The sequence below is a fragment of the Schistocerca serialis genome, chromosome 2 (genome assembly GCF_023864345.2).
Source record: "Schistocerca serialis cubense isolate TAMUIC-IGC-003099 chromosome 2, iqSchSeri2.2, whole genome shotgun sequence".
Taxonomy (NCBI): Eukaryota; Metazoa; Arthropoda; class Insecta; order Orthoptera; family Acrididae; genus Schistocerca; species Schistocerca serialis.
In genome coordinates this window covers 309,937,188-309,954,439 of record NC_064639.1, presented here as the reverse complement: position 1 = coordinate 309,954,439, position 17,252 = coordinate 309,937,188, and the positions used below count along the sequence as shown (strand labels likewise).

General features: G+C 42.5%; 1 protein-coding gene across 1 annotated transcript in view; it reads left to right on the top strand.

Annotated features, from left to right (window-relative positions):
* The first annotated feature begins 10,628 nt into the window (after positions 1-10,628).
* LOC126455935 (glutamate receptor ionotropic, kainate glr-3-like) overlaps positions 10,629-17,252 on the top strand; it is a 69,593-nt gene continuing 62,969 nt past the window's right edge. Inside the window, exon 1 of the mRNA XM_050091694.1 lies at positions 10,629-10,730. Within this exon, the coding sequence (XP_049947651.1) occupies positions 10,629-10,730 (102 nt within the window). The remainder of the gene's footprint in view (positions 10,731-17,252) is intronic.

The window sequence follows — 17,252 nt, the reverse complement described above, 5'->3', positions numbered from 1 at the left end:
TGCTAGCGGTACGAGGCCGTTGGGATCCAGCACGGCGTTCCGTATTACCCTCCTGAACCCACAGTTTCCATATTCTGCTAACAGTCATTGGATCTCGACCAATGCGAGCAGCAGTGTCGCGATACGATAAACCGCAATCGCGATAGGCTACAATCCGACCTTTATCAAAGTCGGAAACGTGATGGAACGCATTTCTCCTCCTTACACGAGGCATCACAACAACGTTTCACCAGGCAACGCTGGTCAACTGCTGTTTGTGTATGAGAAATCGGTTGGAAACTTTCCTCATGTCAGCAAGTTGTAGGTGCCGCCACCGGCGCCAACCTTGTCTGAATGCTCTGAAAAGCTAATCATTTATATATCACAGCATCTTCTTCCTGTCAGTTAAATTTCGCGTCTGTAGCACGTCAGCTTCGTGGTGTAGCAATTTTAATGGCCAGTAGTGTATGACTTTATATGCAAAATCAAAATACATTTTTCGACACTAAAATGCCTAGATTTGTGTATAAATTGTTCTAAAATTCACCCTATAGTTCAGAAAAAAATATGACTTGTCATTAAAATCCGGGCCCTAGTCATCAGCGTTCGCTGAGAACCGTCTGCTGGAGCACGATTAAGATAATCTTTTCCGCTGGCCAGGCTACCATCGACCTCATAAAACCACCAAACAGGTACTCTGATGTCATGAAAGAGTTGACTGGAGAATGGAATGGCGCCCCGTTGTTTTCAGTGATGAAAGTACACGTACACGTATATGGCGTAGATGTGGTGAGTTGCCTATTCAGAGTGTATTATCCCACGACACAAATTTAACGTTACTTCACAGTGTATGGGGCCGCCAGTTACAGTTCGTAGTCGTATTTGTTTCTGCCCGCTACATTGCACAGGCTACAATCGCCGTCCTCTGCCGCATCTTCGACAAGAAGCTGATTTACTTTTTTGTTGGGCAGTTCACTTCCACATACTGCTGCTATAATGCAACGTGCTCTTTGAGGTGTACAACAACAACCTTCGCCAGCAAGATTACCAGGCCTCTCGCCAGTTGAACATGAATGGGACACGATGTAGCGGGAACTTACTCGTTCTCCAGCGGCTGCAAGAACCATTGCCGAATTGTAACAAATGGCTCAAGTATTGGGGCAAGGGGGGCAGCATTCCATCTTGGCCGCCATCTTGGATGACGTAATCGCCGCCATCTTGGATAACGGTACTTTTGAATGGTGTCCCCCTTGTCCCAATACTGGCTCAATATGCTTGGCGCAGTCTATCACAGGATCCCATTCGGCACCGTTATGATCGTTTGCATGGGAGAATACATACTGGGCACTGAAGCTACTGTTTGGGAACCCTTTACTTTAACATGTGTGTTTCATTCGGTCTGAATTTGTTATATACTCCTGTAATGATGGACTACATGTCAACCTCATTTGTCTTTAAAATGACCTTCTCATTGAGGCTGTTGAATTTTTTTCCCCGGTAGTGTACAGTATGAACAACATCTACATCTACATCTACATAGATGCCAAGCAAGCTGCCGTATGGTGCATGGCGGAGACTGCCCCGTACCACTACTTGTCATTTCCTTTCATGTTCCACTCGCAAACAGAGCGAGAGATAAACGACTGTCTATTTGCCTCCGTATGGTCCCTAATTTCTCATATCTGATCTTCGTGTTCCTTGCGCGCAATGCATGTCGGTGGCAGTAGAATCGTTCGGTAGTCAGCTTCAAATGCCGGTCTCTAAATTTTCTCAATAGTGTTTCTCCAAAAGAAACATGGGTCCCAACACAGTGTCCTGAGGCAAACCAGAAGTTATTTCTATATCCATCCATGACTCCCGACACAAGACAACATGTTGCGTCCTCCCTATCAAGAAACTCTCAGTCAAGTCACAAAATTCGCTTGCTACCCCGCACTATGGTACTTTCTATAGAAAACGTGTGCATGCTACTGAGTAAAACGCCTTTCGGACGTCAAGAAATGGTACATATACCCGACTCCCTCGATTTATGGCTTTCAGCATGCCAAGTAAGAAAAGCGCTAGTTGCGTTTCACATTAATGATGTCTTCGGAATCCATGTTGGCTGATATGGAAGAGGTAATTTTGTTTAAGACACCATTATTTTTGGGCTTAGAATATGTTTTAAGACTCTACAACAGACAGAAATAAATGAGATTAGATGCTAGTTTTGTGGACCAACTCTGATATCCATCTTGTAGATGCTTTTTATTCGAGTCACCTGGGTACGATTTTTTGTTCAGGCTATCTACGACATATTGCGGTTAAAACAGGAGGTAACTCGGTTACAAATCCTGTGTAGAATCTGTCAGGTATCCCATCAGGTCCTGTAGCATTGCTTACTTTCAGTGATGAAAGTGTCCTCTTCTTCCTCTGCATCTTTTGGAAGCAGTGAAACCTTGCAGCCATATTTTCCTCCTCCTACTTTATTGTGTTTATTGTGCTGCTGGAGCGGCTAGCTATTCGTGGAACCCTCTCAAACACAGCTGTTAATGAGAATTTTGTTTCCTCGTTTTTAGTTTCCAATCAAAATTTAGTGACATTGCATACAATTACACTTTCCTGATTATGAACTTCCCTGCACCTACGGTGCACAAAGACTGCAGTACCGTGCTATGTAGTAAACAGATAGCAGAGAAAACAGTCCAAGTGTACAGGTCAGTAGGCGGCGGTCAGCTGAGGCGGCCGCCGCTTTGGAACAGCAGGATGGACTCGCCCAACTCTCACGTCGAGAACGCGTTTCTGCACATGGGTCACCTTTATTTGCACAACTTCTACGAGACGTTGGCTGTACGACCCTGTACAGCTGAGTGAGCAATGCGTCTGTCCTATAGTGTGTTACTAGTGTCATGGCATTGAAATCCTGCTTGGCATTGAGTATGAACTCCTAAACTGAGCTATTTTGTATCCTCATAGCAGTCATCTCTCTTCTTCTGTTTTAGTAAAATTATTTTTTATAAGAGCAGATATAATAAAACGTGATAATTAAATCGAGACCTTACGCTATCGATAGGCTTAGTGCCCCTGCTGACTACACCCATTACTCGCGGCAGACAATCTGACCGAGTCCCGTAAAAGTTCGGGCAATGCGTGTGCATCCGCACAGAAGAAGCTCATGGCCGGTTAGCCTGAACTATATATGGAGATGTCCGAGAGAACAGATACCATCAGTGACCATGCAGCGCTATAGAAAGAAATGATAATTCAATCAAGACCCTAAGCTGTCGACAGGCGTTGATATACATGAACGGGGACAGTTGAAAATGTGTGCCCCGACTGGGACTCTAACCCGGGATCTCCTGCTTACATGGCAGGCGCTCTATCCATCTGAGCCACTGAGGGCACAGAGGATAGTGTGACTGCATCCCTTGCACGCTCCCCGTGAGAGCCACATTCCCAACTTAATGTCCACACACTATATTCGTAGTGCCCCTGCCCACTACACTCATTACTCGCGGCAGACAATCTGACCGAGTCCCCGTAAGAGTTCGGACAATGCATGTGCATCTGCACGGAAGAAGAAGGTCATGGCCGGTTAGCCTGAACTATATATGGAGATGGTATCTGTTCTTTCGGACATGTCATGCGGTGATAAATATGGCAAGAAGGGGTGGTTATACAATAATTAAAATAATCAAGTTTACTATAATAATTCATTCTGCTAGAGATCATTTTACAAAAGTACATAAGATAAGTCTTCCAACCCCAAAATACCTTTCATTTGCGAACAAATTGCTAAGAAAGAAGAATATTTTTTATTTTGAGGTCCATGTTTCTTCTCACGCTCTCATTTTGAATGCTGATGGTTCACATTACTTGCGCGTTATTGTCTGGTTTTTGCTTTGCGCTTTGCAAATGTTTTCTGTTAGAAGAACACCTCTCGCGTGTCAACAGACAGTGACCAAAACCATTTCCAGCAATGAAATCACTCTTTACCCTTTATTTGGTGTGGGGCGAGCGTTATCTACTTCGTCTCCTGTTTTAGCTTTTGGCTCGAAGTGATGGATGGATATGCATGTAATCCCCAGTAACAAATCGGCGTACAAGCTCATTTATAAGTGATCACTATAGCAAAATCTACTAATACCAGTATTGCTGACCCCTGTTTTGATCACAGCCGAGATAGATTCTTCCTACACGTCGGCCAGGGGCCTGAAAATGGCGTAGTAAAACGCTGAAACTGGTTGCCAAATAAAATTAGATTGAAAACTTGACAGCTGAAAGGTTTTTAATTTGACATGCTGTATCGAACAGCAGAGAACCACAACCATCTCTCAAAAGGTGGAGATATAAAGTCATTTGTAAACTTTTAAAAGGGTTCAAATATTGCTAATGAATTCGTTATCGCATGTTTTTTCGCAAAACGGAACAATCTTGCACAAAGCTTTTGATCATTAAATATTCAAGTAAAATGAACTGCACTGTTGTTCTGGCATGCCAATGGCACCAGCTATTTAATACACATTTAATCACTGGTCGTGAAAAACTGCGTTGTGTATTCTCTCCATGTTTTCGTCTCTGGTATTTCTGAGACGTTAGCCTCATGGAGGATCTTCGAGAGTAGTACCGTCGTGTTCAAATTCAGCTACCCATTCCGTAGCTGTTGAATGTGAAAAACTGTTCGTTCAAACTTTTTGAATTTTAGGTTGTGAGAAAGATGCTAAAGCACTGTATTTCATTTTATTCACGTAAACAGAGCTCATAGTACAACAGCATGGTCAAAACCATTTCACAATACTATATACGTGACATGTGACAAAACAATAAAGAGTCAATGATACAGTACCGTGTGCGTGTGACAGCCCGAAATTTTCGATTTGTCCTCGTAACTGTATATTGATGAGAATTTTCTCTCCATGATGTGTCAATAACCACTATTCAGAGTGATTCGTTCGTGGAAATGTTTAATACGCTGGTTAGATAGAACATACGCTTCCCTATGACTGGAAATGCGATCCAGTAGCGATGATGAAGTTGCAGGAATCGTCACTAGGCAGTTTTATTCGCAGCTGAAATACTTCTGCAGCAAATGTGTGAAGTACACTGGGTCCACTCTACGATAACTCGCCCAATAGCGGGAATAATCATAAAAGAGGTTGGAAACTACAAGTATCTTAAACACTCCCGTTAACGCCTTTTTCTTGTATACTCTGTGCAGGATGAACCTCTTGTCTCAAGGGTTTCTTTTTCAGAACTGAATAATTTTGAGTTTTAAGTGGCTAGAAGATAGACAAAATGTTATACGATAGTGTCGTCGCCAGAACTTTAATTCCCTTACGAACAATTATATATTACATACATCAATTTTTGCGTTGGTCATGTTAAAAAAAAAGTGAGATGTTGTGGGGTATCAAGTGAAATTTATGACTGAATTGACGATTTCTTGGTAGGGAGACCCAAAATAACGTGTTGGATGGATAGTAATCGTTAATAGTAACATCCAATTTTTTGCAGCTGAATGTAGCTGTCTGTAACAATATACTATCTGAAACAGGCAGCGCAAATATTCATTCAGATCTGGATAACATTTGAAAGTGGAGAAGTTATTGATAACTACCTTTAAATGTCCCGAACTGTAATATTTCGTACCTCACAAAACGCAGAAACATATTATCTCAGAACTACTATATCGATGAGTCAGAACTGAAATGAGTCAACTTGCACAAACATTTGGGTATAACAATTTGTAGAGATAAGGCGTGGGATGACTACAAAGGCTCAACCAGAAGTAACTGAGGGATCTAGAATATACTACAGCTTCTTATGTATAGCTTCTGTAAGGACCGCGAACACAGAGTAAGATTGATTACATTGTTCAAAGGTTTCATTGACGTTAGCCGCATATGGGCATTGAAATGTGTACGTGGTAACAGGTGGAAATTTGTGTCAGACCTGGACTGTAACCCAGATTTCCCGCTTAACACAACCGGTTGCCTTAATCACTTCGGCTATCCGAAAACGTTCCCTCCCCCCTCTCCCCACCACAAGTTCAAAATTCCCAGCCTTTTACACACTACTGCCGTACGTTACATTTCCGAAAGAACACACATCACATATAAGCGAGCTCGGATAATCGGCAAATCAGGGTTCCAGTCTCCACGTGTTACCATTGAGACACTTCAATGCCCAAACGCGGCTAACGTCAATGAAACCTTCGAACAGTGTGTTTATATTGCTGCTGGATCAAACAAGGTTTCTGCTCTTACGGACATGTCCGAAAGAACTGTCACCACATACACTGATCAGGCAAAACATTATGACCACTGCCCACCACGAGGCACGTAACGCAGTAAGGAAAGAATGTAAGCGGAAGAGAGACGGAATGTATCGCTACCGCCCAGGTCCAGACACCATCCGAAGTATACTTACGGTATCCTCAACGAATGTGACGAAAAGAGTGTAAGAACAACTTAACGCCTAACCTTATTAATATTTATGCCCGGCAAGAGCGTGAATAGAGCACATATGTGGCAGAGCGGACACAAGAAAGAACGATGATACTGTGGGGGACGGACTCTACACTTTCGTAAAATAGTTCTCTTAGTTCTGATTATTTAACAGCACATGACTCACAGCCTTATTAATACAGGATTGCGTGAGACGCGTTTGTAATCTGTTAAAAGTGAAGTCTACGTGGAGCGCTCATAGAGACAAAAACGTAAACGTAATCTCAGGGATTATATTTCGTGTTATCACATTAAAATATTGCTGCAGGATATCTTTACCATAGGAAAATTTCATGAAAAGGAACCTTTGAATTAAAGAAATTTTTCCTTCGTTTAAACTGAATAATCTTTGTTTTGCCGAGAACGGCCGATGTCTGTACTGAAATGAATGTTCTTAGTTTTTACTCGTATATATCACTTCACAGTGTCTTGAAAGGAGGATATAAGATGAACGTCAACAAAAGCAAAACGAGGATAAAGGAATGTAGTCGAATTCAGTCGGGTGATGCTGAGGCAATTTGATTAGGAAATGAGACGCTTAAAGTAGTAAAGGAGTTTTGCTATTTGGGGAGCAAAATAGCTGATGATGGTCGAAGTACAGAGGATATAAAATGTGGACTGGCAATGGCAAGGAAAGCGTTTCTGAAGAAGAGAAATTTGTTAACATCGAGTACAGATTTAAGTGTCAGGAAGTCGTTTCTGAAAGTATTTGTATGGAGTGTAGCCTTGTATGGAAGTTAAACATGGACGATAAATAGTTTATACAAGAAGAGAATAGAAGCTTTCGAAATGTGATGTTACAGAAGAATGCTGAAGATTAGATGGGTAGTTCACATAAATAATGAGGAGGTATTGGGTAAAACTGAAGAGAAGAGAAATTTGTGGCAAAACTTGACTAGAAGAAGGGATCGGTTGGTAGGGCATATTCTGAGGCATCAAGGGATCACCAATTTAGTATTGGAGGACAGCGTGGGGGGTAAAAATGGTAGAGGGAGACCAAGAGATGAATACACTAAACAGATACAGGAGGATGTAGGTTGCAGTAGGTACTGGGAGATGAAGAAGCTTGCAAAGGATAGAGTAGCTTGGAGAGCTGCATCAAACCAGTCTCTGGACTGAAGACCACAGCAACAACAACATATCACTGCACAATGGTTGGTAATTTACATTTATTTTGTTAGAAATAACATTTTCCTTTTTTACAAGGTTTCAAGTATTTCTACTGTGGGCATTGCTCTATCTTCCGCCCTTACACCGCTTGACGAGTGAGAACAGCTTGATAAGATTGAATCATCCCGGTAAACATTAGCTTTTTCCTTTATTTAGGTTACAGGTGACGGGAAAAAACCGGGTTAAAAAAACCTTCCCGGAGTCTTCAAACTGCTCACTCTCCCGCTACTCACAAGTATTGATTGAGAAATATGTTATCATTTGATTACCTTGATCTGACGATCATTTTTACAATAAACAGTTTTACAATTTTAAATCATTTTGCCGCCGGAGTGGCCGAGCGGCTCTAGGCGCTACAGTCTGGAACCGCGCGACCGCTACGGTCGCAGGTTCGAATCCTGCCTCGGGCATGGATGTGTGTGATGTCCTTAGGTTAGTTAGGTTTAAGTAGTTCTAACTTCTAGGGGACTGATGACCTCAGAAGTTAAGTCCCATAGTGCTCAGAGCCATTTGAACCATTTTAAATCATTTTATCGAGCATACAATATGAAAATATGCAAATCATACTTAATTTGACTCAGTTCGTTCACTTTTCAAAGCGCTTCAACTATCAATATACGTCCACTTTACATATGTAACATAATTTTTAGGAGATACATATAGCACAAAAACTGTTTTTAGGAGATACATACAGCACAAAAATTTTTTCATTCATGTCTCTCGCAGTGAATACTGCAGAATATATCAATAATTTGTGGTTATGGATTTTAACGTATTTTATAACAAATTAGGCCATGTCCTTGCCGCAGTGGATACACCGGTTCCCGTGAGATCACCGCAGTTAAGGGCTGTCGGGCGTGGTCGGCACTTGGATGGGTGACCATCTAGGCCGCCATGCTATGTTGCCATTTTTCGGGGTGCACTCAGCCTCGTGATGCCAATTGAGGAGCTACTCGACGGAATAGTAGAGCCTTCGGTCAAGAATACCATCATAACGACCGGGATAGCGGTGTGGTGACCCCACGCCCCTCCTATCCGCATCCTCCACTAAAGATGACACGGCGGTCGGATGGTCCCGGTAGGCCACTCGTGGCCTGACGACGGAGTGCTTTTTTTAATGACGAATTATTACGACGCTCATCATCGGTTGACATTGTTGTTCGATGCCGCTGGAATGATGGGCAGACGATTGGGTACACTGAGTTCACTTCCGTGGGATCCGAGGTGGTAGTCGAAGGCATCATGACAGCAGTGGACTATGTGAACATTATTGCGGACCATCGGCATCTCTTCATGCTTCAAGCCTCCCCCTGCGGCGAGGAATTTTCAGCAGGATAACTGTCTGTGTTGGAAGGCCAGAATTGTGCTACAGTGGTTTGAGAGACATTATAGTGAACTCATATAGATGTTTTGGCCAAGAAGTGTGCCTGATCTGTACCTACCGGAACATGTATCCGGCGCCAGCTGCTTGCCTGTAAACCGTCATCCCGCAATTTTCGGGAGCTGCTTGACGCCTGTGTGTAGACACCTGATGTCATCTAGTTCTGGAATCCGTCAAGTACTTACAGAAGCCATTTCAAGCAGAATTTCTGTTGTACTGTGTTTGAAAAGTGGAATAACACGGTACTAAACAGTTGGTCATAATGGTTTGTCTCATCGGCCTATACGGATATGGAAGATTAATTGCGGTGTGCACAGAGTTAATTCAGCAGTAATTATTCCTACACTTCATACGTCATACACGGGAGGAATCTCTTATGTTCACTTTACAGTGGTTTACAGAATGTAGGTGTAGATGTAGATGGTGTCGTGGTACTAAATTGTGTCCAATTTCGTATAAAATCAAGTAATACAGGGAAGTTTCTTAAGAGTGGTAAAATGTACCTACCCGAAGACGTGTGATGGTAACATTGGAGAGAATTCGAGAGGAACAAGGAAATAGGTGTATTTTAGTTTTATAATGAAGCTTGGAAATAGAACGGAATGTCTAAGTTCCCGAATAGAGTAAAAGAAAGTACTCGTGAATACTGGATGGCATTCTTATTCAGCCATTATAATTTCATTATAATTACTTCTTACACAATACGTTAGTTCGCCTCAAGGATTATTTAGCTGATCGAGTGACACAACTCCATCGTAAAATTCACACTTTCACGGACGACCGGCACTATTAAACATAGTAAAACATTCCAGGCTACTGTGTGGTTGTCCGACAGATTCTGTAGCCTTCCTGCGTCGATGCGGTAATGAAACCCTCGATCTTCAATTATCAGAATATGGTTGCAAACGACTCTCAGCATGATGTAACAAGTACTAAGTAGGAAGTCGAAGAAGGTATCCATCCGATATTGCTTTTCGTAAAGAAGTAAATTTTTGGGGACCACAAACTGAAAACCTGTCAAATGCGCTTAACATGACACACGACATGTGTACCTCATGCTTCGACTCTCAAGTGTTGCAAGAGAGGAGATGAGTAATTCGTATTGCGCTTATCGATCATAACAGAAGAAAAACGATGACCATTACAATAGTGTGCGCTATTCGGAAGTTAACTGGCTGTATACCCCCATGCTCATCAAAGTTACTTTAAATATGTGTAGTCACTTCTCCTTTAGCAAAGCCACAGTCGATTGCTCGCCCAGCATTGAGTCCTACTTGTTCACAGACACCACATGACAGCTGACAGGCTGCTGCACTCAGCCTCAGTAAAAGAAGCTACTAATCAAAATACATGTAGTCAACATGGCGATGTTAATTCTAAGTCAGAAAGCCATTCGTATCACTAAATTAAGTTTTTTCATGTTTCAAAATAATTTATGATATTCAGATTACTAGCACAGTGTTAGTTACCCCATTTGTTTTCTGACAATCACTTCGTGTGAATATACTTGAATAGACAATTAAGATTTTTAATGCTCTCCAGAAATGCTACGGAAATCAAGAATTCTATCAAAATTCCTCAGACAAATGGCAACATATCATCAGACGGGAATTATGCAGAATACATTCCAAAAAGAATTTATTCACAACTGTCCAGGAGTGCCGCTACTCATTGTGCCAAACAAAGATTTGCTCTCCAAGGCCTCTAACCTGACGGTAAGTGAAAAATCTCAAAAAAATTCTTGACCGATTTACTACAAATTTTTAGCCGATACTCTAATTAACATTCCGACGGGTACAGATGATGTACCAGATGGTTGTAATTGAACTTTTCCTATTTAACACTTTATAACACGGAAACAAATTACCGTACGAGGACCAAACTTGGCAACATTAATGTCAAGAACATGGAGAAGAGAAATAATGTAGAATCAACTCAAGTGAAACAATTTTAATTTGCTGCTACGGTACACCATACCATTACATACCGGTACTGCTACAATAGAGGCTCAATATGGCGTCCATCACTGTCCAGTAGAGCTTGAAAGCAAAGGATTGCATTCTGCACAGCAGAACGAAGCATGTCCGTAGATATACTGGCTGCCTCTCTTGATACGCTGCACTTCAGAGGAGCACATGTGTGAATGCGCTCCTAGTAAACTCTGTCCTTCAGGTAGCCCCACAACGTGAAATCACAGGGAGTGAGTCAGATGGTCGTGCCTGCCAAGCATTTGGAAACGATCGGCTGATATTTCGATCGTTTCCAAATGTGTTTCGGAGAAGCAAGTGAACTTCACGAGCGATGTGCGGTGAGGCCCCATATAGCATGAAAACTGTTCAGTTCAATGCGTCTCTCTCCTGTAGGGCGGGTATGACATGCTGGCGAAGCATATCGCAATAACGCTGGCCAGTCACATTGCACGTCTTTCGTCCTTGAGCGCCAACCTGTTCAAAAAAGAATGGGCCAGTCATGAAAGCAGCCGTGATGCCATATCATTGTGACACATTCACCATACAGAGGAACTTCATTTACGGTGACTGGAGGTGAAGATCCCCACACTCGGAAATTCTTGTGTTCACCTCACCTGTCAGAGAAAAATGAGCTATGTTCATAGGATGGTCCAGGGCCAGCCCTCGTCAACTTCAATCCTTGCCAGTGCAAGCTGCTGTACGATATGGATCTTGTAAGGATACCATCTGAAAATGATTCGAAGCACCTTCCGTTCAGTGGACCACGGGATGGTCAACTGTCGTGACGCAGCATGCACACTGCCTGACGATCGAGAATTGTGACAGCCTCGTCTGCCATAGCAACAGCGATTTCATCAACCACCAGTGGTGCAACCTGGCTATGAATCACAATGACTGATCACGGCACATTGTGGTCACAGTTGGAACTGGACGGTGGCGGTGTGACGCATAGAAATCATGCACCCCATACTCTGGATATTAATGCTACCAAGTTTGGTATTCGTACGGTAATTAGTTACCGTGTTATACCGTGTTAAATAGAGGAAATTTAATTATAACCACCCGGTATTTCTTTGAACAGATTTTGTGTTGAAATCGACTGCGAGGAAGCAAATGTGCTGTGTTGTACTATGAAAATGTGTGATTTCGGTTTCTTCCTCTACAACATCTGGGCACTGATACCACTGGACAAATTGTTTCTCCCACAAGCATTCTTTCTCATTTACAATTTTAAATAAAAATTGTATACACAACAATGTGTAATTTTTTTCCTTCCTCGCTTTCGGTTTCTGCAGAAAGTAAGAAAGTTGTATTTATGGTTTACCGGTTTATGACTACAATGCTACTGCGGTATGTGAATTGTCTGAAACTTCGTAATCCTATTCGTTTGTAGATTAACTTGTATGAAGTTACTATCTTAACAGATCCAGCAGCTTGAGAGATCTCTCTCATACCCTGTGTACCGATTTAAACATTCATTATAAATGACAACAGGGACAGAGAAAGGGGGGAGGGAGACAAGATGGACGGGGAGAAGGTAGAGAAGGAGATGGAGACAGGTGTGTTATGACGAGAGGTAGGGAGGTAGGGACGAGGAAGTGAACAGAGTGGGGGGGGGGGAGGAGGGAGGAGGAGGATATGGGTAAAGAGAGGGGAGGAAGAGAAGGTGTAAGAGACTAGAGGAAGAAGGAGATTAGCATGTATATCCAATTCTCATGTATAATTAGCAACTGTGAATGATTACTGGGTTTGCTAATGTTTTTATATGTTCTTGCAAAGTTTTGATGGCAGAATGACGAGCAGATTAATGTATTCTCAAACTATTGGTGTGAAATGTCGTAACAATACCTGCTTCTATAAATATTTACACTTTGATAATGATTTTCCTTTCCTTTCCGTCTGTTACGTTAACTGCGTAAGTTCATATAACTTAACTATCTAATCAGCTTTATTGATATTGGTTATGAGGAGAAACTTAATATCTGTGTTGTGTAAACATAATCATTGTACAGATAAAACCTTCTTTTGCTGGTCCGTGTCTGTGTAAAATAATATGGGATATTAAATGTAATTATTTGCCACTCACAGAAGGACACAACTGAACAGGCAGAAGACATAGAAGTTGAGTACACTGATAATACAACAGACTACATCACATCTGGAAAAAGAAGCGGGTGGTACACACAAACACATACTAAGAAAGTAATACATAGAACTGGAAACACAATGAAGCAAGGGGTAAGAACAGCATACAGTACAAAGAAGAACATGAAAAAGAATGACAGACAACAGAACTCCAGACAAACTCATTAGATCAAGTGCGTACCAACTCCCATCCACCTTCTGTCTGTTCCAATAATAGGATAAATATACAAGAATATCCGAACAAGGTACACAGTACTCATGAGAGCTCTAACGAGTAGTAGCACGCCCTCCCCTTAATAAATGAAAACCACCAGGCCACAAATATCGAAAATGATTTACACATTGTAGGCCACCCACACTTTTTGGGTAATGATCTGAGTATCTGAAGATATGTCTTCAAAATAATGCTCTTAATTTGTACCCCTCTCTACATAAACTTTTGACTCAGGAAGTAGTTTATATACAAGTAGCAATCTGGCTACAATTCATAAACATATTCAAGAGTAGGATATGATTACTTTGCGAAACGGAAAAAATTAGAGCATAAATGAATACCTGAACACAATTCAAGATTACTGTTACTTCTAGCATTTTCTTGATCTGACTTGGAGAATGTACAATTAATCTTCATTGTTGGAAGATCATGTCCAATAAACATTTATGGCTCCACCTGATAATCTAGCACATTTCCACACAAAACCTGAAATATTAAGATGTACCAAGCACGTCGAACATAGTCTGATAACCAGCAAGCTGCTTCAGAGTCTCCACACCACTACTTTCATTCTAAGTGTAAGGCATACAAAGAACAGAGAAAGGTGCCTGCTGACTACAGCTTAGAAGAGGCTTATATTGATTGCAGTTTTGCATTACACTGACAATCGTTCCTGCTGAAGACTGACTTCAGATTGTAAAAGAATACAAGGCACGTGCTATAAGCACAATCTAAGTTTACTCTCGGAACATTGACTGATGGGAGCAACTGTAAATGGGAAATGCCTTTACGACCACTCCCATTGTGTCGAGTATCAATTTAGTTTACACATACAGCACTTGCCTTTGGGCATTTAATTTCGTAGAAATAAACCTGATAAACTCCAGTTAAATTTATGATTATTGCGAGGCAGCCCATTTCTATTGATATGCGATAGAGTAAAATTGTCTGTACATGGAACACATGGCACACAAGCAGTTACATGAGAAAACAATGAACAAAGAAAAATTGAGTATGTACACTGGAAAATTCTGAACACATTAAAATATACTACAATGGAAAATCCAGGATGTAACGTAACAATATTGTGAAAAGGAAAGTTACTACCTACCATATAGTGGAGATGCTGAGTCGCAGATAGGCACATCAAAAAGACTGTTGCAAATATAGCTTTCGGCCAGTAACGCCTTCTTCAAAATTAGACGACATACACACACAAGCGCAATTACACAAACGCAACTCACACACACATGACTGCAGCCTCAGGCAAGTGTTGCCACACTGCGAGCAGCAGCACCAGTGCATGATGGGAGTGGTGACTGGGCGGGGGTAAAGAGGAGGGAGGGGCAGGGATAGTGGGATAGGGCTGGCAGACAGTGACATGCTGCTGGGGAGCACGCAGGGACGAGGTGGAAAGAGGGTAGGGCAGCTGTGTGCAGTCAGGCGGTTACACAGAGGGTGGGAGAGAGATGGGGAGAAGGGGATAGCGGAAAAGGAGAGAAGTAAGAAGACTGGGCGTGATGGAGGAATGAGGGCTGTGTAGCACTGGAAGGAACAGGAAAGAAGGGGATGGATGAGTGAGGACAATGACTAACGAAGGTTGAGGCCAGGAGATTTATGGGAATGTGAGAGATATTGCAGGGAATGTTACCACCTGCGCAATTCAGAAAAGCTGGTGTTGGTGGGAAAGATCCATATGGCACAGGCTGTGAAGCAGTCATTGAAATGAAGAATATCATGTTTGGCAGCGTGCTCAGCAACAGGGTGGTCCACTTCTTTCTTGATCACAGTTTGTGGGTGACCATTTACGTGGACAGAGAGCCTGTTGGTTGTCATGCCCAAATAGAATGCAGCGCAGTGGTTGTAGCTTAGCTTGTAGATAACATGGCTGGTTGCACAGGTAGCCCTGCCTTTGATGGGATAGGTGATGTTTGTGACTGGACTGGAGTAGATGGTGGTTGGAGGATGTATAGGACAGGTCTTGCATTTAGGTCTATTACAGGCATATGGGAGATGAAAAAGCTTGCACGGGATAGAGTAGCAAACCAGTCTCAGGACTGAAGACCACAACAACAACAACAGGCATATGAGCCATAAGGTAAGGTGTTGGGAGCAGGGTTTGTGTAGGGATCGACGAATATATTGCATAGGTTCGGTGGGCAGTGGAATACCACTGTGGAAGGGGTGGGAAGGATAGTTGGAATGACATTTCTCAATTCAGGACATGAAGAGAGGTAGTCGAAACCCTGGTAGAGAAGGTAATTCAGTTGCTCCAGTCCTGGGTGGTACTGAGTTATGAGGGGAATGCTCCTCTGTGGCCAGATGGAGGGACTTTGTGAGGTGGTGGGAGTCTGAAAAGATAAGGCACGGGAGATTTGTTTTTGTGCAAGGTTGGCAGGACAGTTACGGTTTGCGAAGGCATGTCTTCATTCGACTAGCGAAAGGCTATGATACCTTATATGCTAGAGAATATCCTTGCGACAAGCTTGCAGTTCTGAATTAGTAGAAGAATGAATACCGTTTGAGCCCTAATGGACCATAATTCCTCTTGTACAGAGCTCTGTTAATTAGTTGGAATTCTCCCTTTGTCCTTCTTCAAGACTTCTATGGTTTCCAGCAGTGCTGGATCTTCTCTCTGCCCAGCATTTAATGTAGGTGAAGTTTCACTCACGCTGCTGTGTTCCACTAAAGGATTCCTTGAAAGACAGTTGCCATCCTTGAGTTTGTGTACCTCTGTGAACTCATACTCCCGAGGCCTCAGTGCTCGTTTCGCCAGTGGATCCAATGGAACCTTCAAATTAGCCAGCCAGCAAACAGGATGGTGTTTTGCCACAACGGTGACAGGTTTCCCAAATAAGTATGGCTGCAACCTGTTGCACAATAGGTCATCTCGGATTTGGATACTATTCTAGAAGTGTAAGCTACACCTTTCCAATACCTTCCTAAATTTGCAGTAGAACTGCACCTATCTCATAACCACCAGGCTCAGTGTTTTGTTCTCTCTCAGCATTCTCGTCATACAATGCTAGGGCTCGTGAAGATGTTAGCAAAATTCGTGCCTTGGTAGGGAATTCCTTTACGAATCGCAGTATTAAGAGCATATTCTTAGAAATTGTCGCCCATCACGAATGTGCCGAGAAGTTCGAAAATCTGTGACCATTTTTATTTTCTCTATATTGGGGCGGACTACATAACCATTCAGTACCTGCTCCATACTTTTAATTTCTTGGGCAACAAATGCAGCTTTTAGGATTCAGGCCTAAATGTTCTTCAAATGTCTTCGAAAAACGACAGTTTCATTTAGATAGCAAAGACACGTCGTCTATTTAAAGTATCGAAACAGCTTGTCCTTCCTACGTACAGAGGTCACTGGAACAGTACATATTCCACAAAGAATAATTTTAAACTCATAGACGTTAACAGGAGTTATGAAGGCAGACTTTTTCGTGTAAGCCACGTCAACCTCGATTTTCGAGTAGACTTTATGCATGTCCAATGCTGAGAAACGCTTTTCTTCTTTCGAGCACTCTAGGGAGTCATGAATGTGCGACAATGGGAAGACATCTTTGTTCGTGATTTTTTTCTGTCATCGCTGGACGAGGCCATGTGCCATCCTTCTTCTTCACAAGAATTGTACAATAGGACCAAGGACTCTTAGGCTAGTCAACGGCATGCCAACTAGCCAAGTTTGAGCGCCTCCAGAGTGTGGTCAACCTGAGTGGTAAGCAGATCGACGAGACCACCTTAAAACTTCGCAGTGTCTCCCAGAAAGGTGCCTGTCGCACCCATCATCAGTGCAGTTGAACATGCAGCCAATACCCTACCTTCCAGTGTGGCTGAAGAGATCCATAGAGACACCTGCAGGGCACTCACCAAGACCAAGCCACCCAAATCCAACATCTCAGGCG